The sequence below is a fragment of the Equus quagga genome, chromosome 8 (genome assembly GCF_021613505.1).
Source record: "Equus quagga isolate Etosha38 chromosome 8, UCLA_HA_Equagga_1.0, whole genome shotgun sequence".
NCBI classification, from domain to species: domain Eukaryota; kingdom Metazoa; phylum Chordata; class Mammalia; order Perissodactyla; family Equidae; genus Equus; species Equus quagga.
The window spans coordinates 65,893,103-65,917,397 of NC_060274.1; the positions used below are offsets into that span (position 1 = coordinate 65,893,103).

At 34.8% G+C, this 24,295-nt stretch overlaps 1 protein-coding gene across 2 annotated transcripts in view; it reads left to right on the forward strand.

Annotated features, from left to right (window-relative positions):
• C1GALT1 (core 1 synthase, glycoprotein-N-acetylgalactosamine 3-beta-galactosyltransferase 1) overlaps positions 1 to 19,234 on the forward strand; it is a 33,429-nt gene extending 14,195 nt beyond the window's left edge. Inside the window, exons 2-4 of one of the 2 annotated variants that reach the window (XM_046670109.1) lie at positions 3,205 to 3,441; positions 6,948 to 7,615; positions 14,087 to 19,233. In XM_046670109.1, coding sequence (XP_046526065.1) covers positions 3,205 to 3,441; positions 6,948 to 7,615; positions 14,087 to 14,302 — 1,121 coding nt within the window. In that variant the 3' untranslated portion in view covers positions 14,303 to 19,233. Of the gene's footprint in view, positions 1 to 3,204; positions 3,442 to 6,947; positions 7,616 to 14,086 lie in introns of both variants that reach the window. The other variant, XM_046670110.1, reaches the window with a different exon arrangement.
• Positions 19,235 to 24,295: the final 5,061 nt, after the last annotated feature.

Below are 24,295 nucleotides of genomic sequence, written 5' to 3' on the forward strand. Positions count from 1 at the left end.
GTTTTGCCTTTGACTTGCTTGTTTTTTCCTGTATATTTAGGGTTTTGTTTTGTTTTTTTTAAGAGTGAAGTTCAAGATGTCTCGCAATACTGATCCATCTGTATTAGGTTTTCCTGGGTTATATATGAGACCTTTAAATATTAAGATGCATGGCTTCTACTTCAGTGCATTTTCTTTTATTACTTCTGAGTTTTTTCTTATTTCATTTGTTCTGCTCTCTTTTAGGAAATAAGTTATCTCTGTTGGCTCTCCATTGTCTTTCATAACTATCATCTTCTCAGTAATTGCTTTAATCTCTTCAGTTTCTGAGAGAATACAAAGTAGTCCTATGTAGTTTAAAATTTTCTTCTTTATGGAGTAAGTGTTCAGAATGGTACTTTTTACCTATCTTTTGCATCCTATGTTTAATTTTTTTCCCCCACTGCAAGATTTTTATGTAGGTTCCATGTATTTCTGTTTATTCACTTGTAAATAGAATCAATTCTAGCTAGTCTTGCTTAAAAATTATGTAGATGGAAATCTTTTTTATTACCTTCCACATATAGGCAATTGTTTTGTGTACCGTTTGGATCTTTCCTTTAAAATTTGAGCTGGAGATTTGTGCTACTGCTGGCTGATAGTTTCTGTGTAGCCATTTAGCTACCTGAAAGAGATAAAGTGGGGATTTGAGACCTTGGACAGCTGCAAGTATGAATTCCGTCTCTGAATTTTTCTGTGATTTCTTGTTAAGACTCTAGGAGGTAGGGGGGCTTTACTAGGTTGGGAGCATATCATTCAAATTTGGTCCTTTTCCCCATTTTGTCAGGGTGAATAGTTTACTTCGATAAGAAGTTGGATTTGTTTCATGGGTCAGAACATACTTTTCTTTGCATAGTTACCTTTGATCCATAGTGACTCACCACCATTTTACATTCCCACCAGCAATATATAATGATCCAGTTTCTCCATATCCTCACCAGCATTTCGTAGTATCACTGTTTTTTATTTTAGCTATCCTTATGGGTATGTAGAGATATCTCATTTTAATTTTAATTTGCATTTTCTTAATGGCAAATGATGTTGAACATTTTCTCATGTACTTTTTTGTCATCTGTCCATCCTCTTCAGTGAAATGTCCATTCATCTCTTTTGCATGCTTTCTAACTGGATTTTTTTGTTTGTTTTTCTGCTGTTGGTTTTGAGAGTTCTTTATATATTCTAAAGAAAGGTCTTTTGTTAGATATGTAGTTTGCAAATATTTTCTTCCAGTTTGTAGCTCGTCTTTTCAGTCTCTCAGTAGGGTCTCTCACAGAGCAAAGTTTTTAATTTTGATGAAGTCCAGTTTATCAGTTTTCCCTTTTATAAATTGTTCTTTTGGTGTCAAGTCTAAGAATTCTTTGCCTACCTCTAAATCCCAAAGAGTTTTCTCCTATTTTCTTCCTGAAAGTTTTATAGTTGTATGTTTTACATTTAAATCTATGATCCATCTTGAGTTCATTTTTGTAAAAGGTGTGGGACTTAGGGCAAGGTTTATATTTTTGCTTAGGGATGTCCAGCACCTTTTATTGAAAAGTCTTGGCCTTCTTCCACTCAATTGCTTGTCTCTTTGTCAGAAATCAGTTGAGCATATTTATGTGGGTCTATTTCTTGGTTCTTTATTCTATTCACTTAATCCATGAGTCTGTCCCTCCACCAGTACTAAACAGTTTTGATTTCAGTCACTATATGATGTCTTGAACTCAGGTAGATTGATTCCTCCCACTTTATTCTTCTTTCCAAAATTGTTGTAGCTATTCCAGTTCCTTTGCCTTAACATATAAATTCTAGAATGATGTTGTCTATCTACAAAAGATCTTGAAAGGATTCTGATAGAAATTACGTTAAACCTGTGAATCAATTTGGAGAGAATTGATGGTTTACTATATTGAGTCTTCTAACCCATGAACATGATCTGTCTCCCCATTTGTGTAGGTCTTATTTGCTTTTCTTTCAACAGCATTATTTAGTTTTTAATCATATAAGCCTTGTTCATGCCTCCAATTGTTTTATGTTTTTCATAATCTTCTTTTCCTTCAAAGGGATCATTTAGAGGATAGGAGTCATGTTATAAATGTTTAGCTGACATTCAGATTTCATTTTAGACTCATTTAGTTTCCCTTTTTTCCTATAAATTCGAGTAAATCAAACTTAATGTGTTAAATCTTTAAAGTAGCATGACGGGGGCCGGCTCTGTGACCAAGTGGTTAAGTTTGCGCGCTCCGCTGCAGCGGCCCAGGGTTCGGATCCTGAGTTCGGATCCTGGGCGCGGACATGGCACCACTCGTCAGGCCACATTGAGGCAGCGTCCCACATCCCACACTTAGAAGGACCTGCAACTAAGATATACAACTGTGTACAGGGAGGTTTGGGGAGATAAAGCAGAAAAAAAAGAAAAAAAAAAAAGATTGGCAACAGTTGTTAGCCCAGGTGCCAATCTTTAAAAAAAAAAAAAAGGAAGATTGGCAACAGTTGTTAGCCCAGGTGCCAATCTAAAACAAAATAAAGTAGCATGACTACTATAATCCAAATTCTGTGAAACTGTAGCAAAGTAGTTGAGTCTGAATTCTTGATTCAGATTGCTAGCATGACCCTGGGAAAGTTACTAACCTCCCTGTGTCCTAGTTCATCTGTAAAATGGGATTAATGGTCCCTATTTGATGGTTTACAGGTAATTCATGTAAAGCTCTTAGTATAGGGCTCAAATGTTAGCTATAATTCTCTCTCCTTCCTTCTCTGTTATTCATATCTATAGTGATATTCACCAAATGTTAATGATAGTCGTTTCTGAGTAATGCGATTTGGGATGATTTCTTTCTTCTTCATGCAGTTCTGTATTGCTTGATTTTTTTTTTTTTTAAACAAGGAATAACACAAAACTGTCCCTTAAATCTCAACTGTCGAATCTGGAAATCTGCATGTTTAAAATGCTCCTCAAGTGATTCTGATTGAACCATGTTTACCCATGCTCCACCCCAACGATTATCCTAGTTACTACTCATTTATTTTATGGACTTGTCCATAATTTTAGCAGCAAATAGAAGGATAAACTCATGGATACAAGTTAAGAATGTTTTTCTATATGGAAGGAATTAATTTTCCAGTATAGCGAAAAGTTATCAGACTTTTTACTCTTGGTATGTATATTGCTTTATAATTTGTAACATCCTGCTAATTTTTTTCTTACAGAAATACACTTTCGGGAAATGGCCTCTAAATCTTGGCTGAATTTTTTAACCTTCCTCTGTGGATCAGCAATTGGATTTGTTTTATGTTCTCAGCTATTTAATATTTTGTTGGGAGAGCAAGTTGACACCCAGCCTAATATTCTTCATAATGACCCTCATGCTAGGCATTCAGATGATGATGGACAGAATCATCTAGAAGGACAGATGAACTTCAATGCAGATGCTAACCAACATAAAGGTATGATTTACTTCATTAAGGAGTAAACATAAACAGTATTTTGCAGTCTATGTAAGTGTTGAGAGAATTGGAAAAAGTTATTTATATGAATTTTGTTATATCATACTGTATCTTTTGATGAAAATGATCTTAATTTCAGATGTTAAATGATGGCTTGTGGTTTGCCTCAGGAGAAGGAAATTGCTAAAATCCAGATCTATTTAGGGGGTAAAGTATAAATTTTGAATTTAGTTTTTGGTAGAAACGGTTCAAAAACTGTAATTTGAGAAAGGACAAAACTTTTCAGATCAGATTTATTTCTGAAAATTTTTAATTTGTCTGATTTTGTTATCATGATATATATCTATGTCTTTGGTTTTTGCTATTGTATTGTTTTCGTTTTAGTGTTTGCTTAGTCCTGTTTTCCTAGAGAAATTCAAGAGGTGTATATAAATCTCAATTTGTATTTTTATCAGTAGGTAATATAACTAATAGTTTCTCCTTTTGAGAGGAATAAAGAACTGGGGAATAGAAAACTAGGAATGTGTTATAGTGACTTCATTTTCTTCTGGCTTCTTATCTCTAACCACATTTTCTTGATTTAGTCCTCTATGTGCCCCTTAAATGCTGGTTTTCTCCAAGTTTCTGTCCTTTGGCTCTTTCGTTGCCTGTGTGATATCATCAACCCCCATAATTTTAATTTCTATCTAGTCCTTACTGTCTTTATCTTCAGCCCAGTTCCAGACACTATGAGAAGACATTAACACAATTCAAACGTCTCTGCAAATTGTGGTTTATTTGACAGAAAAGAGTACAAACGGCTTGAAAGCAGTTGGGATTGTGGGATGCAGAGGATCCCCCATTAAGAGTTGTTTCTCATCTTTTGGGAGTAAATTACTTCTTCCTTCCCTCTCAAGCAGAGGTCGAGGGGCAAGATGTCAAATTCTGGTTGAGTTTTATGAACTAGCAAGCACATGCATACTGTTAGAAATTATGTCATGTTATGTGAATGTTTGTATAACAGTGATTCAGCTCTGAGCAGGTGCTCTGTATTCTTATCGTAGAGCAGTTTGATCACTGTGCACTTGCTCTGTAGCATCACTTCAGGTCTTCAGATGATCAGTTGGAGCTAGGCTTCTGTATATCTGTTAGGTACCTTCTTGTCCTGCTCCACGGCCCACGAAATGTAGGATATGCTAAAAGTCTATCTATTCATATCAGACTTAACCGTGTCTAAATCAAACTCCTTTTCTTTTCCTTTCTGCTCCTAAAACTTGCTTTTCTTCTTATATTCTTTATTTTATGCGGTTCATTACCATCTGCCTAAGTCAGAAACTGTGAAGTCATGGTAGATGTTTTCCTTTGCTTACCAATCAGTCCCATTTGTCACTAAATTCTAACAATTCTGCTTCTTTACCATTTTTCAGATTTTTTCTCTCAATCCATAGTGCCTTTTCCATCAGTTGTACTCATGTACCTGCATTCATCCAAACTTCACCATGCCTGTTGTCCTTTCTTCTAGTGCCTACTCATTTACAGACCTTTCTTCTGCATCATCTCTTATTTTTCCTAGTCTTACTTTATCTCCCCTTCTCTGTTCTACCCAAGTTCCCATTCCACTGCTCTGTAGGATTTATCAGCTACTGCTTTCTTTTTCCTTAGCACATTGAACCTTTTGTACATACCTCTATTATAACATCTCTTAGTATGTGGCAACTATTGATTGCATGCCAAGCTCCCTTACTAGACTGTGAATGCTTCTGTGGTAGGACGTGTATCTTATTCATCTTTTCATCTTTTGTACCAATACATGCCTATACAAAATAATTAATGAGTGAATAATTGAAAGAATGAGAATATCTACCAGACCCAGAAGTGGGGAGAAAGTTGTCTTGCTTTAAGTGAAATATATTGGGGATTCCTGCATCCATCATTTTCCCTATCTATCCAGGATTTGGTGTATCCATATAGCTAGGAGATTGGGCTCTTCAAGTATATGAACCATGAATGCTCTCTGACTGAAAATAGGGTCATTTTTGTCTGTTTTGAGATTGTGCATTCTTGATAATCAGAGGGGCATGAGAATATTTTTATGCCCTGCCCAACCTTGTCTTCTATTCCTTCTCAATCAATTAACTATAAACTTATGCCTACAGATGTTAATTTTTCACAGGACTGAGGTTTTGTACCTCACTGGTTGACCTTAACTTTAGAGATATGTTTCCTCAGGATTCTGCCTTGAGCATCACTACACAGAGCATGGTTTTGCAGATTCATGCTGCTCCATAACTAAATAAGTATTGAAACTGAGATTAAACAGTTAGAAACTTTTATGGTAATTTGACAGAGTAATTTCATCTAAATCTAAAAATAAAACTGATTGGGGCTCATATTTTATGTTTCTTTTTTAAATTTTATTTTTCTAGTAAGTGATCTTTAGCATATTTACAAAAGTTTAGGTCTCTAACTATTGAAAGTAAAACTTGGTCCTTCACCAAGCACTGACGTAGAATCTTAGAGTTGGACTCTTCCTCTAGACCAGTGGTGCTCCAAATGTCCTAGCCAGACAGCGTGTGAATTGTTTGTTACCTATCTGCACCCAGATAAGTAGCTTGTACCAGGATGTAAGTCAGTTAATGAAGCCCACTGCTTAGTTAAGTGGACTTTTTTGGGGGATAGCAAGACTTCCTCGATGAAAAAGCAGCATGTTGCTTTATATTCTAGTATAAATTCCGTATTTCTTTGCAAACCAGTACTTTAAAACAAACAGTGCTCTGGACCATCTTGGAAATACTACTTCTCCCTGTTCTTCTATTCTGCTTCTAACTGGTGGATTTGCATTATGGAGTGAAGTATATTACTATCAGAAGTGGTCTCAACTCTACATTAATTCTTCTTTGAACTGGGGTCATGAAAGCCTTTTTAAAGCCACCTCAGCGTGCTTGTAAAAATTCATTAACAGTGGACTCTTGTGACTTTCAAAATGAATCACCTTGCTTCAGCAGCATGTCTTTGCTGCCCTTCAGAAGTTTATTCAGAGCAGTGGGAAATTCCTGTCAATGTTCTGTTAAGAAACACGTGAAACTTTCTTTGTAGAATGAAGTGAAAAGCAGAGACTGTGTAAGGCATTGCTTAGTTTCCTTATGAATCACCAGGAGAACTTGTTAAAATGCAGATTCTGATTCAGTTGGTTTGGAGTAGGGCCTAACGTGCTCCATTTCTAACAGGCTCCCAGGTGATGCTGATGCTGTTTGGTAAATGAACCACAGTTTGAATAGTAAGAATTTAAGTCTTAGTGACAACTCTTGTTAGCTCCTGGACAAGATTGACATGAAACCAATCAATCAGAATGTCAATTCATGTTAGGTTGAGTTTTGCTTTCTTTCAGCTAAATCACTAATTATAGCGAGGTGAATAGAAGTGGGGGGGGGAGTCTTTGAAATTGTTTAAGAAAATGTCTTTTCAATATGATTTATTTGGATTTTACATCTATGTGAATATAACTTTAAAAAATTTTTCTTTAATAGATGAGAACACAGACATCGCTGAAAGCCTCTATCAAAAGGTTAAAATTCTTTGCTGGGTTATGACAGGGCCTCAAAATCTAGAGAAAAAGGCCAAACATGTCAAAGCTACATGGGCCCAGCATTGTAATAAAGTGTTGTTTATGAGTTCAGAAGAAAATAAAGACTTCCCTACTATAGGATTAAAAACCAGAGAAGGCAGAGACCAACTATACTGGAAAACAATTAAAGCTTTTCAGTATGTTCATGATCATTATTTAGAAGATGCTGATTGGTTTATGAAAGCAGATGATGATACATATGTTATACTAGACAATTTGAGATGGCTTCTCTCAAAGTACAGCCCTGAAGAACCCATTTACTTTGGGAGAAGATTTAAGCCCTATGTAAAGCAGGGCTACATGAGTGGAGGAGCAGGATATGTACTGAGCAAAGAAGCCTTGAAGAGATTTGTTGATGCATTTAAGACAGAAAAATGTACACATAGCTCCTCCATTGAAGATTTAGCACTGGGGAGATGCATGGAAATTATAAATGTAGAAGCAGGAGATTCCAGAGATACCACTGGAAAAGAAACTTTTCATCCCTTTGTACCAGAACATCACTTAATCAAGGGTTATCTACCTAGAACCTTTTGGTACTGGAATTATAACTATTATCCTCCTGTAGAGGTAAGTTCAGAAATTTTATTACTTTATAAATACTTTGACTTTTGTTTACTTTTTTAAAAAAAAACCTGGCTAATGTGTGTTTCTTTAGTACCAATAACTAGGAATCTCCCTTTGTATTTTTATATAGAGTGGCAGTTTAACAAAGTAGATGACAATAGGAGTGTCAGCAATAGTCATTCAACAAATAATGATACTGCTGTATGCTAGACACTGAGAATATAGCATAAATATGGCCAAGTTCCAGTTCTCATGAACCTTATGTTCTGGATGAGGAGACATAACAATAAACAGGCAGACTAGTCCAGAAATTATGTGATTTTAGTTAGTAGTAAGTGTCCTGAAGAAAAATGAAGCCAGGTAAGGGGATGGAGGGTGACCCAGAGTGGACCAGGGTACTCTAGTTTGGGTGATTAAGGAAGCCCTCTCTAAGGAGGCACTTTTGAACAGAAACCTGAGTGACAATGGAGAGCAGGCTGTGTGAAGTCTGGATAAAGAGACTTCTAGTCTTCAGGAACAATGCATGAAAAGACTTTGAGGTTCGGAAAGACCTACATTCAAATCCTGCTCTTTCACTTAATAATTGAATGACTCTGGATGGATAGAATTTGCCCAACTTCTGAGCCTCAGTTCCCCTGTTTGTAAAATAAACCTGATCTCCCTGTCTCATTCAGTTGTTGTAATTACAGTTTAGTATAGTGCCTATCACACAGTAAGCACTTAAGAAGCCTTAGCTCTCATTTTACACCTTAGCTGACAATCCTGAGAATTTTATCTAAAGTACACTATTTTATTAAATATTTCAGATGTACAGACAAATATTTGATAAGAATATACTATCTTATACCTACCAACCAGCTTTACCAAGTATTAACTTTGCCACATTTGCTTCAGCTCTTTTTAAAGAAAAAGACATAGATAATTGAGACCTGTGTACCCTCCCCAACCCAGTTCTCTTGCCTCCTTGTTCAGAGTTAGCCACTATCAGGAATTTAGTGTTTATCATTTACCATGCATGTTTTTATATTTTTGCCTACATGTTTGTGTATCTATAAATAGTATATAAATAATATATTATTTTTCAAGTTTTTAAATAAGTGGAATTTTACCATATGTATCCTTGTACAATTTACCTTTTTCAGACATTAAAATTTATTGACGTTAATTTATGTATCTGTCTCATTAATTTAGACTGCTTTGTAATAATCTAATGTATGAATAAACTATAATTTATCTATTCTTCTGCTGATATACATTTAGTAGGTTGTTGCCAAGTTTCTCACTATTTTAAGCATTGCAGCAATGAATGGCTAAAGGAGACCAGGAATCACGAAACCTAGCTTTTAGACTCAGTTCTTTTATTGATTAATAATACCTTTAGGCAAGTCACTAGTACTCTATGCCTTCTTTTCTCTCACCCTAAGATACAAGTAAGGCACTTCGTGCTGCTATTCTCTTCTTTACAAGCCAGTGTTTTCAAATCATCATCTAGAACAGTGGTTCTCAACTAGGGGCAGTTTTGTCTCCTAAGGGACTTTTGGCAAAGTCTGGAGACAGAGTTGGTTGTTACAACTGGGAGGTTGCTTCTGGCGTCTAGTGGGTAGAAACCCATTAGAAACGCACTAGATGCTAAACATTCTACAAGTCAAAGGACAGCCCCCCACAACAAAGAATTATCCAGCTCAAAATATTGGTAGCGCTGAGGTTAAGAACTCTGGACCTAAAACATCTGGCCCGAGCTTTAGGCAATCCGCTTTAAAAAGAAACTTTGAAACAAATCACAACTACTTCTGCTGTTAACGACTAGTGTGTTCTTGGTACTTACACAAACACGATAACTAATCCTTACAGTAATTCTCCATTTAATAGGTGACAAAACTGAGGCTCAGCAAAGTCAGGTAACTTGCCTATCCTGATAAGCAGTGTAGGCAGTATTGCAAACTACTCTGATTCTAAAAGCTCTTGTTACTTCCATCATGAGCTCTCCTCTACAATTAATGGGCAATATGCCCCAAAAAGGGAGTTAGGAGGATATATTAGAATCAATATTCTGTTGTTGGAATAGAATTCCACTTAAATAAGAAAACATTTTCAAGTTCAGCTCTATGTAATTAAGCTGTTTGAAACCTTATGCTAACATTTTATTGTTATTGTAGATGCAACAGTTTCCTAGACTATAAAGCAAGCATATTCCCAAGTCTGCCTTTTGATACTCTATTTCTGCTTTTTTTTCAGTGAGGTACTACTTTGAATGCCTTTTTCCCCCCTCCCCAAAGCCTCCCAGTACATAGTTGTATATCCTAGTTGTAGATCATTCTAATTCTTCTATGTGGGATGCCACCACAGCCTGGCGGTGTGTAGGTCTGCGCCCAGGATCTGAACCAGCGAACCCTGGGCTGCCAAAGTGGAGCACACAATCTTAACCACTCAGCCCCGGGGCCAGTACCATTGAATGCTTTTTTAATGTAAACTTTTTTTAGTATATTGTGACCCTTCCAAGGTTACTTGAGCTCTTCCCTTCCTAATTCTGCACCCCTTCCCATATAAAAATATATCCAAACTCAAGAACGTTACAAATGCATATAGCAAATACGCCTAAATGCATATCAGATTTTACTAAGGGTATCTGATACCAGGTACACATACAATAATAGCAAAGGGACATGATATTTGTCATTATTTTGTAACCAGTAAAATATCCTTTCTCTTTAAGAGTACTGCCCACAAATCTGCAAATAGGGTATAGCTAACAATATGCTTTATATGAACAAAATAAATACTTCTATAGTGCATCTTTTATTTAAATTCTAGTGGTTCTTAAAATGGATGGCAAAATTTATGTTCTTTCTATAAAGTCTATTCAGTTATATTGAAAACTCTCAAATAGACTTGGAAGTCCCAAATTGACCCAACCTTCTAATGTTCCCTCTTCTCTTTCAGAAAGTTCTATGTAAACCCAATGTGAAGTCAAACTTCTATTATTACTTACCCATCGTTTAATAAATTTTCTTCTCCCTAAGTGAGTTACTATTTTCCAAGCTATCCTAAATTTCATAAATACACTTTTTTTCTGTAGTAATCACTAGAAATAATAGTGTAGAAAAATTTTATCTAGAGCATCAGGGTGTGAGATATTCTAGTTGATCAAAGAATTATGTTCTCCAACTGGGTGTTCAGAACTTATTCTTCATATAGTTCTCTTCTCACACCACCTTCTTTCTTCACTAGAAGTGAATCTATTCCCTAAGAATAAAGTCTAACCAAAGAATTTGCAATCAGTCTTAATACAGTGGATTTAAAATAGATGTGTAAATCTATTAATATAAATTTATATATAAATATATACATAAATATAAATCATATATATCTATCCCTCTACATGTGAAATTGCCTTTTCATAGGTCAGACATGATCAAATATTATTTATTCTCTTAGTTCTTTGGTTTCATTAACTCTAATCCATCTGAAACTTACTGGTATATGGTTAAGGTAGAGAGCTCCTGGTTTTTCCAAATTTTTAACTAATTATTCCAGTACCATTTTGGACTGAGTCTTACTTTCGTTACTGATTTAAAATACTTCCTTTATCATACACTATAGCATTACTTGTAGTAGGATCAGTATCTGAAATTTCAGTTCTGTTCCCTTCTATTTGGTTTTGGCTTAACACCATATTGTTTTGAACCTTGTAGCTACAAAATTTTTAAGTTAATAATCTAAGAGTGTATATTACTCTCCTTTATTTTTCTCTCTTTTTTTCTTTCAAAATGTTTTGGCAACTCTCATGTCTTTATCCTGTGTATAAATTTATTAATTGAGGGACAATGGACATCTTTGCCCAGGATTTTTTAGGTCCCTTAGTAAAGTTTTACAATTTTCTTCAGATTTCTATTTCTTCTTAAGCATCTCCCTAAGTATTTAATGTTGTTGTTACTATTCTACCTGGGTTCATTCTTAAAACTTTTTAACTGGAATATAGGAAAACTGTTCTTTCATTTTGTTTTTGTGCTTGTTTTGGTGAGGAAGATTGGCCCTGAGCTAACATCTGTTGCCAGTCTTCCTCTTTTGCTTGAGGAAGATTGTCGCCAAGCTAACATCTGTGTCAGTCTCCCTCCATTTTGTATTTGGGATGCCACCGTAGCATGGCCTGATGAGCAGTGTGTAGGGCCATGCCTGGACCCAAACCCGTAAACCCCGGGCCGTTGAAACGGAGCACACGTACTTCACCACCACACCACCAGGCCAGCCCCAGAAAGCCGGTTTTTTTTAAAAGGATCTTTAAAATCTGACTGTGTTCTTGGATTCTTTATTTCTGATAATTTTTCATGTGAGTCTCTTGAGTTTTTGGTGTATCCGTAATCATATGCAAAGAACTACTTTGTTTCTAACACTTATAGCTGTTTTATTATCTTTTATTGCTTATAATGCTTAATAATAATAGTATCCTAGCCATCCAGTAAAAAAAGCAATAGCGTAATAGAGTGTAACATAATTAAGGCAGTAAATCTTATTAAAAATATTATTGCAATATTTCAATTGCATAAAATTGCTTCCAGAGAGGGTCAGCAATTTAAAGTTAACTGCCATTGTTCTAGTCTTTTAGTTTAATGTACTCTAGCCAGTATAGTAGCCACTAACCACATGACTGTTGAACACTGGAAATATGGCTAGTCCAAATTGGCATGTGCTGTAAGTATAAAATTCACACCTGATTTAAGGACTTAACACAAATAAATTATTAATAATTTTTATTCTTATTTATTTATTTAAAAAAAATTTTGTATATGTGAGGAAGATTTGCCCTGAGCTAACATCTGTTGCCAATCCTCCTCCTTTGTTTCCTTGAGGAAGATTAGCCCTGAGCTAACATCTGTGTCAGTCTTCCTCTACTTTGTATGTGGGATGCCTCCACGGCGTGGCTGATGAGTGGAGTAGGTCCACACCTGCAAACCCAGGCTGCCAAAGCAGAGCCCGCAGAACTTTAACTATTCGGCCATGGGGCCAGCCCCATTATTAATAATTTTTTATTGATTGCATATTGAAAAATAATATGGATTTATTCAGTTAAATAAAATATCTTCAAATTAATTTCACTTATTTCTTTTTACTTTTAAATGTGGCTACTAGACAATTTTAAACTCTATTATGTGGCTCACGTATATCTATTAGACAAAGCTGATTTAGATAATCACAAGTTGACTTATCTGTTTACTTTTCATATTTGTTTCTATTTTTGTATTCCCTAAAGGTGTAAAAAGTAGGCACCAGATAATTTTCCAGTGCCTCTGTAGTTATCCAGGAATCCCACATATCCAGTGTTTGTTTCAAAGTTCAGAGAGAAGGCCAGAGAAATTACAATGGACAATTTCTTGATAATTTTTACTGCATTGTAACCTATATACTTCCAAACATGAATTATTAAATGTTCAATTTAATAGGTCAGTATTAATCTTCTCTGGGAACTTGCATGGTTATCTTTCTCCTTAGGTCCTTGCAAAGACATTAGAATACAGTCTGAAGTTTTGTTGGAGTCACCTGGGTGCAGCATTCTCCAGATACCAATTCTGACCCCAAAATGACCTTGTGACTGTTTAATTCTAGGACCAGTTCTTTTTTTTCTGTTTTCTTTATTTTCTTTTTCGTTCCTGATAGTTTCTTGTGTTTTTGTTGTTCTTTGTGTTTTGTTTAAACCTGTTCTCATACCAACTCTGTTAGGAATCTATGAGAATTATATAACTGAACAAAGGTTTAACTCTGACCTACTTTCTGAGGGCCACCTGAATGTCATTATTCTGTCAATAATAGCTAACATTTATTGAGCATTTACTATAAGCAGAGCGTGGTCTCAGGCATTTTATACAAATTGTCTCCTTTAAGTAACCATCTTTTGCAGATGGGGAAATTGAACCTTATAGAGATTAAGTAACCTGTCCAAGGTCATACACTAGTAGGCAAAATTTAGATTCAAGCCCAGGACTCAGCACTTCTCTTAAATAATGCTGTTTGGGTTGATGTGTAGATGAAGTATTGTGTTGCAGGCACATAATGGGCAAGGGTTTGTAGTCACTGAATAATCCAAAGGTTTCTTTCTGAGGCTGAGCCAAGCAAAAATTTATAGTGAGAAAATTATGAAAATAAAGCAAAACTTGAAGAAATAGAGCTTTATCCTTTGTATAACTGCCCCTTTCCTTTGAAGAAGTCTCAAGATTTTTTCTGTTAAAACACTATAGAGTATAAGAGAATATTATCTCAGTTAAAAATACTTTAGCAAATTCATGCTTGGTTTTAAATCATTTGGAACTCCAGAAACTCTTGATTTCTTCCACAGGTCTAAAAAGTAAATGCCTCTGCTTTACCTTGCCAGCTTTAATGCTTGGATTCTCTTAAAATTGGTATTTCCTTTATCAGTATGTGAATATTGTATGTTGACAATGTGCTGTTTATTAATAATGCGTATTTCCACTACTTTTTTAGGGTCCTGGTTGCTGTTCTGATCTTGCAGTTTCTTTTCACTATGTTGATCCTACAACTATGTATGAGTTAGAATACCTCGTTTATCATCTTCGTCCATATGGTTATTTATACAGATATCAACCTGCCTTACCTAAAAATATACTAAAGGAAATAAGTCAAAAATACAAAAGTGAAGATCCAAAAGTGAAGTTGGAAAGCCTTGAAAGAAAAACATAAATGAACAGAGGTAAAATGTCTAGCACTGCACTGAAGAACTTCTGCATTTCTGATACAGAACACTGGAATCTCAGTGAGGAATTCTTTCCAAGTGAACATTCCATATTAGAAATCTTTCATATGAATGACTGTAAACTGAAGCTTTAAGTGAGCTGTGAAGTCTGTTAAAATGTGTTTTGATACAGTAATATATATGTGAAAAATTTGTGTTTTTAAAATGGTGGCCAGGCAGAAGGACTAGAAAAGAGATTTGTTACCTGTTCCTGACCACATGTATTATTTTCACTGACAACCTAAAACAGTTAAATTTGCTGAAACTACACTGCACCGTGTTAGTAACACACACATGATGCTAAACAGATCTGCCTTAAAGAAAATTTTAGAGGAAATACTGTTGCTCAGTGTTGTTCATAAACTCAAGACATGAGTTTATATTTCCAGTATGATATCTCCCGCCGACACACACATGCAGTTTTTGTCTAATGAAAATTTAGCTGTGGCTATTCGTAATTGGCAGCATTTCTTCCAGAAGAAGATAGAATAAGAATGGCACTTGTCCTAAAGTGCATTAATAAAACCACATTTTGAAATTATCCTGGGCCTTGACTGTATTATATACTTGTTCTAATTAGTAATTAATCTTGTACTGAGTCCCTGTTGTCTCTTTTCTAAATATGTTTAACCATTCTTGAATACCATTCTCAACTATTAGTATTTATTTACTCAAAACATTAATAGCATTCTGTAAACATGCATTTTTAAGTATTTTGTTCCCAAATTTACCCATAATAAATAGTAAATTTAATGCTATTTGGGGATGCTTTTCTTGTATCAGTGCCACTCTCAGGAATTACTAAGTGACATTTTTAATTGTTTAAAACTCTTTCCAACTACATAGTTATAGTTTCTTTTATTCTCATCCTCTTGAGAGATGAGAATTTGTGCCTTTCATAACTTGTTTGAAGCAGAGCTTTGAAATTCATTTTTAGGATCTGAGGTGGCTACTAGTTAAACTGGCAAAATAATTTGAATACAAGATTTTGATCAGAGTTAATTAAAAATATTAGAAAATGCAGAGTGCTTAAACAAACTCAATATGTCAGATATTAAAAGATACTGAAATAATTTATAAAGAGCCTGAATTTTGATGCTGATGTAGTATTTGGGGATGATTGTCTTGCCAGTGGATAATTCTAACAGAGCAGAGTACCTATTCAAGACTGTCATCAAAAACACATTCATAAATGATTTGTTCTACTAGTGACCCTCTATTTAAAGAATTTCTGAAAGGAAGGAAAATTTTAAATTTTTTGTTGTCTTTAGCAATATTGTTTGTATTGTAACAAAACATTTTACAGACTTTGAATAAGATTATCTTAAATGTTACAAATTTCTCTTATGTTTATAGTTATGCTAATTTTACATGGTTGTCATGCCATTGACTCTGCTGCTTAGCTAAATAGTTTATATTTATTGTGCCAAAACATGTCAAAACCATGACCTCTTTGGATGGTGTATTTGAAAGAATATTCATCTTAGTGGCTAATTATGGACTATGCTGTCTACATAGTGAAAGCTCACACCAGTTTTTATCTATTAAATTGTTTTTTGTTTTCACAATGATATTATCTGCCAAAATTTCAAGGCATTCATTCTATTCTTTGAACAACTGTTCACCTTGGTGTGGATATGAATTTATTTGCAGTCCACATATGCAACTTTTTCATACTATAAGTATAAATGGTTTATCGTAAACATCCAAAAAACCTTAAAATTCACTCATAGGAAATTAACATTGTGATGAATCCTGGTGTCTGGAGTCAGACTACTTGGGTTTAAATTCTTGCTCCATCACTTACTAGTTTTGTAACCTTGACCAATTTACTTAATTTCTCTGTGCCTCAATTTCCTCATCTGTAAATTAGGGACAATAATACTACCTACCTCACAGGATTTTTTTGAGGATTAAATGAGTGAATATTTGTATGACTTTTAAGACAGTGTCTGGCCCAGAGTATGTAACAATTAGTATAAGATTTTATTATTATTCTGTTACCTCAGAGTGTAAATATTTGTTTTAAATGAATGAAAGATCTGCTTTAATCAAATCAGATGTTGAAGGAAATAGTTCATACATTTCTTATAATGAATAATAGCTAGTTTTTGTCTGATGCCTACTGTATGCCAGATGCTGTGCTTAGGGACTCTATGTACATTAGTGTTAATCCTCACAAATTGGGTGTTATTCCCATATTATGGATCAGAAAACTGAGGCTTAGAGACTATTAAAGTAACTTTTCTACTGTCACAATGCTGGTAAGTAACAGAGCTAGGATTTATGCTCAAGTCCTGCGTGTCCTCTCTACCATGTCAAGCCTTGAGGTTAGTCACTTAGCATTATTTCTGTTTTTACTTATTGACATGTGACATCTGATACATTGGCCAGTAATAGTCAAATCAACCAGCCAAATTGTCATAGTGGTTCACAAATTTTGTTCTTATACTCCTGCCTGGAGCTTGTTAAAATGGAGATTTCAAGATCCCAATTCCAGAAATTCTAATTCTAGCATGGAGCCCAGGAATATATGTTCTTATCAGGTATCCCTGGGCAGTGCTTCTTAAAGTATAGTCCCAGCCAGCAATATCAGCATCACCTAGGAACTTGTTGAACTGCAACCTCTCCTGCCCTCCCAACCCCTGCCACCGGGCCTACTAAATCAGAAGCTCTAGGGGTGGAGGGTAGCAGTTATGTTTAAACAAGTCCTTCAGTCCTGTTCATGCTAGTTTGAGAACCATTGTCCTAAGACCTAGGTGATTCTGATGGCAAATGATCCTTGAAACACGCTGACAATTACTGCCCCAGAAGTAAAATGTCTTTCAAAGATTTAGATAAAGCATGTTTTAAATCAGCGTGGTTCAAGATCACACTGCATTAAATGTGAAAGACTTTAAAGATACTTTAAAGGATCAGTGCATCATTCATTTTGGCAAAATTCGTTAGCTTCTTCAGAGTGACTAACATGAGGACCCACAGTAAAATCTGTAATTCTCCAAGGTTAGTAGTTTCACATTGGGGCAGGAAGGGTTCATTAAGTACTAGTAAGTACATACTAATTCATTAAAAGCATAGCTAAATAAGTGTCATCAAAAATGTTCACAATTGTTAGTAAAAAATTTAAGTAGAGGTAGCAAAAAACTATTATATAATATGCAGAATGTTATTCTGCTAGTTGATATTATCAAAATTTCATCACTTTCAAGAATCAGTTGATTGTCTTATATGTCCTAATAAAGCAAAAAATTCTCCAAGTATTTGATAGAGCACATAAAACCAATTTTCGTGGTCATAATGACTTATCATCTTTTAAATTAAGATCTTTATCATTTGGATAAGTGATTTTATTGTGGTCTCAAAACATAAGACTTTTGTTATCTTATGTTTTCTGATCACAGTACACTGGTATTTTCAAATAGAAAGGTCACAGATGATACAAAGCAGAGTTTTGTTCCAGAGTTACACTTATTTGTTTTCAAATACCTTAAATTTTAGAGGAGTTTTTGTTTCTGTAAGAAGATTCTAAAATAAATTACTAGTTTTTTATATTTTTTGAAATATGGTAAAATTAGATTTGAGCATTAAATTTGCTTATAGTTATTGTCATAGTTGTTTCTTGAGTATTAATTTTTCAGTTACTTGAGCCTATTAAACTGTATTCCTACCAGATTGAGGCTTGAAAAATCCCTCACTTGATTGATTAGATCAAGTCCATCCTTTTATTTTTCATTTCAATTTTCAGTTCATTAGAGTATTCTTTGTATTTATTACCCTTCATTTCCTCTATAATTAATTTCCATTTTCTAACTACTTTTAATGCTGCCTTTACAAGGTTAATTTGGCTGTTATTAGTGATTAGAATTTGTATCACTTAGTGATAATGTTATACCTATTAACTTTAGGTTTCTCTATGAGATTGGCAGTAAAAATCTGTCCAATAATAATGCCTGCTGGCTCTCAGGATACTTGCCCTGCTTAAACATCTACAATTTTAAACTAATGCTAGATAGACTATTATTAAATGAAGTAAAGTTATTTGGATTCCACCACTTCCCTCCCTTCCCTTTTCTCAAAAACAAACAAAAAACTCAGTTGCCTCATTTCTCTACTTCTTTATATAGGCCTGACAGAAACATACTTAAGAAATCTGGGAGACAACCTGTGGTTTATTTTATGCTAAATGTAACTTCTATTGATTTTTTTTAAATGACTTATGTTTATATATTGAGTTGAAATAGAAATTTAATACAGATTAGAATAAGAAATTTTACAAATTCTCTTTAGAGAAAACACTCCAAAACTAGTTTAGAGTTAAATAGTACTCTATTTCAACTCCTTTACCTCTCTAGTTTTCAGTTTATATCAGTTAAGTTTAAATAACTTTGCAGGGCCCTGCAAATTAATAATCCATATAAAGTATATTATTAGAGGGAAACTAATCTTACTGCTAAGCAGTGTGTTATATTACACAGTGAATGTTTGTGTTTTGGAATTTTAAAATTATGTAAGATAATAGTATCATAAATGGTTTAAGAATGTCTGGTGACTTGCTTATTTTAAGTGATCACCAATAAGTCAGAAAAATGTATTTTTAAATGTTTTTTCAAGTGCCTTTGAACATTTTTAAACAATGGATTTAAGCAACCGCATAAAATAAATTACCATGTTTAAAGCTGTTTTATCTGATTATTTTTAACTGATGTAAAAGTTGCCAGAGAAACATTGTCTCTTATGGATAGTTTTGGGGTTATTTTACCAAAAATATTTTAAATTGTTTTCCGATCAAAGTTCTTTAGTTTGAATAGGCTTAAGTAGTTTTTACTACAGTGTATATTATTTTTCCTTAAAGCAATAAAATATCCCACCTCTAATTTTGAATAATCTACCTTAAAAAAATTAGAAACACCAACTCTGTAGGCCCTGTGTGTGTGTGTGTGTGTGTGTAGGTATGTGTATAGAGAGAGAGAGAAAAAGATACCTTTTCTATTTTTTAGTATATTTTGATTTATCATGTACACTGAGAAATTCATTTATTCAACTAATTTTTATTCAAATAATTTTGCCCTGCATGCAGCTACTAGAAATAGAGTGGTGAGCAAGACATACAGGATTCCTGTTCTCATAGAGCCTTCATTCTACAGGTAGACAAAAAATAAGTTAATAGATAGTTGAACAAGATATTTCAGAGAGTGGTGTTAGGAAAATAAAAGAGTGATATGATAGAGTGATTTTCTGGATGGGGTATCAAAGAAGTCCTCTGAGGAGGTAATAATTGAGCTGAGACCTGAATGACAGACATTTTATAAACTTCAAAAGTTATTTCTGTGAAGTTCTTCACTCCTCCTATGTGGAAAAAAAAGCAATGTGTTTCCACCTTTGCTTAATCATGCTTGGGCATATGTGAAGGCCACTGAAATGCAATCTAGAAGCCAAAAACTTGGAGTTTTTAAGCATATTTCACCCAGAGCTCAGGTCTATAGATATTAGGTCAGTCTAGGATATAAATAAAAATTGACGTACCTCTTCCTAAGCAAGTGACTACAAATGTTCATAAGGCCCCTGAGTCTAGCCTGTCTGCCTCAATTTTCAGTAACCTACTATCCAGTGTGTTCCTTATTAGTGTGTGTATACATATGTGTGTGTATACACATATTTATACACCGTCATTTGGATTAAGCAGCTTTAGAAAAGCTGAGGAGATAAAAACCACTTCATATTGCTTTGGTGGCAGACTTGTATGATTTAGCATATGCACATAGCCCCGTGTTTGCCAATTAGTTGTATTTAATTGTACTGCTAATTGATAAGTTATTAGAGAAGAGATTTATTTACATAAATACACGCACATTTACTACATATTTTAAGTTTTTCAAAGGAATAATTCTAGAAAGGATACAAGATTGTTGCTGAAATTATCTTCTTGCTAAAGGGAAAAGCTCTGCCTCAAACCTGTTTTTACATCAGCTCTAATAATGTTGACAATATACATTGTCCAAATAGAAATTCCGTTAGTGTTTATTACTAAATGAACATTTAACAACTAAAGTTGATTTCAGCAACTTTGACATTCTCCAGATAAATCTGTCAGTAATAGTAAAACATGGAAGTAAACTTTGTTTTGCCATGAGTTTGATTTGTTACTAATTAATGAATTTTAGTATTGCTGCCTAGAACTTTAACTACTGTAGTTCTTGAAACCATCTGTGTTGCATCAGTTCTTCTGCCAAAAGAACCAATTGTTTGTGCTAGTGTCTCTTGTATTTTGTTATTGATATTTCTTTTTTCCAGGACTAAAAATTTGTCTCGGCATTTATACTCTTTTTTCTTTTATATATTGCCTCTGTATAGGGCAGGTGAATACAGCTGATTACTTCTCAATAAGGAAATACTCATTGTCTCTTTATATGAGATTCAGTTCCAGCACCTGAGCTGTTTGGGTTTTCTAATGAATGCCTAGTGAAAGATTAACAGTACTTCTTCATTTGTAGAGCTGCTAGATGATGTGTCGTCATAGAACTAATTTGAGTGCAATATCTTAGTCTTAACAACTAATCAAGTTTTGTCAGTTTTGAATCTTTTTTCATAGAACTCACTCTAAACTGCATTATCTTTCCTCTTTCTACTCCTGTAACACTAGAATCATACTCCAGGTAGCATTTAGATTGAATTTCATTTTCCATTAATTTTGTTGTTAGATTATAGAGAAATGGTAGTAAAATCCAGAAAGTAGTTTGAAAGAGAATTAACGATTCACCTTTTCCTTTGGTTCCATACAAGGCTGTCTTCCTTGTATTTTTACTGTTTAATGGTGTGTGTGTGTGTGAGAGAGAGAGAGAGAAAGGGAGAGAGGAATAGAAATAGTTGGATTTTTAATAGTTGGATTTTTCTTTTATTAAAACTATGTCTTTTTCATGCTGATTGCATATTTATAAGTAATTTTATTCAATGAGGTGAAGGAACTATGTGCTTAGGATAATTGGTCATTGAAATGCTTTATTGTTATAAAAAGTAATTTTTACAAACCTGTTTGCCTGGTTGAATTTACCTTTACTTTTTGCCTTTGAATTTCTGCTTTTTGAACCTTCCCCTGTTCTTTTCTTCTCTATCCTATATCTTTTCTTTTTTCCTTTCTTTTCTTCTCATTAGCAGCAATCCTTTAGTTTCTTAGGACTTTTTATTGCCCCATTTTTTACCAGCAGATGTGTTTTGAAGACTTTTTTTTAAAATTACATATCTCTTGTGAATTTCAGTTCCCTCTCACCAGCTGAAGAAAGTTTCCTAGAATTAACTAAAAGGAGAAGGATGAGCTAGGACTCAGAGAATGCATGCCAGCACAATCCTAGAATTTTCTCTTCCTTGTGGAAATGTTTCCTTCTAGAACCTAAGCAAAAATATGGGTGTGTTTTTAAGTACTTAAAAACTAGTAAGAATTTGCCTTATTTTAACTTTAAATTGATGTCATCTTGTCTGGCAAAAGTAGTGCGTGAGGTTTTAAATGGCATTCATTGTGGCAGAGAGAGCTCTTAGGAATCGAATCACAAGCATTTTTTTACTGTATTTGAAACAGTGAGGCAGAGGATTCTCTTCTGGTTTGCTGTTGCCTCCTCGGACAGAACTGCTCCTCTGGGCACTGCCATCTTTTGCTGTGACTTCCTTCTCTCATCGTGTTTGGCCCTGGGGAAGGGACTTGTCCTCTCCCTTATTACCACAGCACAGCAGAAAGTAGACATTCCTGAATGTTTCAGAATAACAGAAGAAAAAAAGTCCAGAGAATATGAGAGCTGCCCAGACCCAGTGGGATCCTCTTGCCCGTCACTAAGCTGGCTTTTATTTGCTACCTCTTTCCGAGGCACCAGAGGTAGCTGAACCACCCCCACCAGAAGCAGTCCAGATAACCACCACATCTTTAGACTCTGAGCCAAATTGACATCTACCCTAAGAAAAATGAAGATGATCTCTCTTCTCCCCACTCTAAAGCTCTCAGTCCTCTCTTCCTGCTGGAGAACTGACCTCTCCCCCGGGAAACTAACAGTGAAAACATTTACTCTCTTCAGAGGAAATCTCATCTTTACCAGAGGAGTGTGGTCTGGATTTGTGGCCCCAGTGAGAAAATTGCCCAATAATCTGACATCCAGTATATTTCACAGAGTCTGTATTGTTTGTTCTTAAATAAATCATATGTGGAGCAGCAACAGTGAAACCCAGGTGAGGCTGCACCAGGCCCAATCCTGTTCCTGTTTTGTCTCACTGATTAAGGATTTCAGAGATATTTTAGGATCCAGTTTCAGCCATGGTCACCTTGCTATAATATGAACCAGCCTTGAAACTTAATGGAGTGTTACCGTGTAACTTCATTTATGTCATGTTCCTTTTTAAAAATAGCTATTTTTAAAATCAGTCTTCGTCGTTAAAATATCAAAATTTTGGAAGTGGAAGCAGAAAAAAGTCAGAGAAGTATGTGAATCACCTGTATTTTTTTAGTGATCCTAAATTAGACGTGCAATCAGCGGTCTGAGGTCCTTAAGTAATCATGATAATTGGTGTTTTTTCCATCTGTAAGTCTCGTAATCTTTACCAGGTCAGACCTTCATTCCATGTTTTCTTGTCCTTAGACCCTCTTAGGCTACTAAATCCTCAAACAAATATAACATATGGAAAACTGGTTTCAGAGGTAGAGTGACTCAGAATAAGAAGTAGAACTGGGTGGTGAAATTTAACCTGTCTGAAATCTCAAAACATGTCAAGATCCCATCTTCTGTGTAATATATACTGACTTAGAGGGTGGAAAGGGATGAAAAACTGCTGGGTGCTCATAAATTTTTAAGATCACAAATGACCTCATTTAGGGCCAATCGATTACCTTATAATAATGTAAATTAGTGCTTTAAAACAGAATTTTTGCTATAAAGCAGTAGAAATTTATTTGGCCTCTTACTAATTCAGTAGTCTTTACAAAACCTAAACTTACAGAATATTTTCTAAATTTGCTCTTTGATAACTCTAGATCACTACATAGAATTCTTTGAAACACGCTTGTCAGGATGTCTTTTAAAGAGTTCTTTTTTCCTCTTTATACCTGAAACTTTTGATGTAGAATTACCCAAACTTCCTGTTATTACTGAAACTGAAATAAGTGAAGCAAGAGAAATAGAAGCTGTGAACATGTGAACCAGTGACTTTACCCACAAGCATAGTTATTAGCATCAGATTATTTTTTTAAAATGAAGTTAAAGTGGAGTGATTTCCTTTGAACTGACACCATTTTTCTCTCGACTCCACCTTATGTGACAGGATCATAGTGGTTTCCTCTCTAAAATAGTTATTGTACTTCTCATATGTAAGAATTAAAAATTAACCTCACTCCATTGCATATCATGTTAAAATTAGGAGTTATCATGGTTACTTCCTCTTTCACTTCTCCCACAGCTATTTCTTCCCAAGATTAAACCCAAGCTATTCTGTACACACAAGGTCAGCAAACATTTGATTTCTTTTGTTAGCTTTCATATAAGTCAAAATCACACCCGGGAGGCTGGGATGTGGTAATACAGACATCAGATCTCTTAATACCCTAATTCTAAACCAGTCCACACCCTCCTTCATATGAAAAAGAATGAGAGAAACAATCTGACAAGTAACAATCATGCTGCTAGGGGCAAAGATGATTGTGGCTAAATTAAACCTGGACTGTTCCTGACATTTCAGAGCTCTCTCAGAAATACTGGCTCTTCCCCATTAACAAAAGAGGGAACAAAACTTGTTGCTCAAGGACCTCACTTTTCATCTAGTTGAACAGTTAGTTTGGATGGGAAGGGAGATGTATCTTGAGTCAACCCAAGTACAGTGACCCCATTTTCTACCTCGTTTATTGCACACAGGATAAGGTCAGAACTTTGGTTCACCGCTTTTTTTCTGCTTTAGTATTTTAGTCTTGCGTT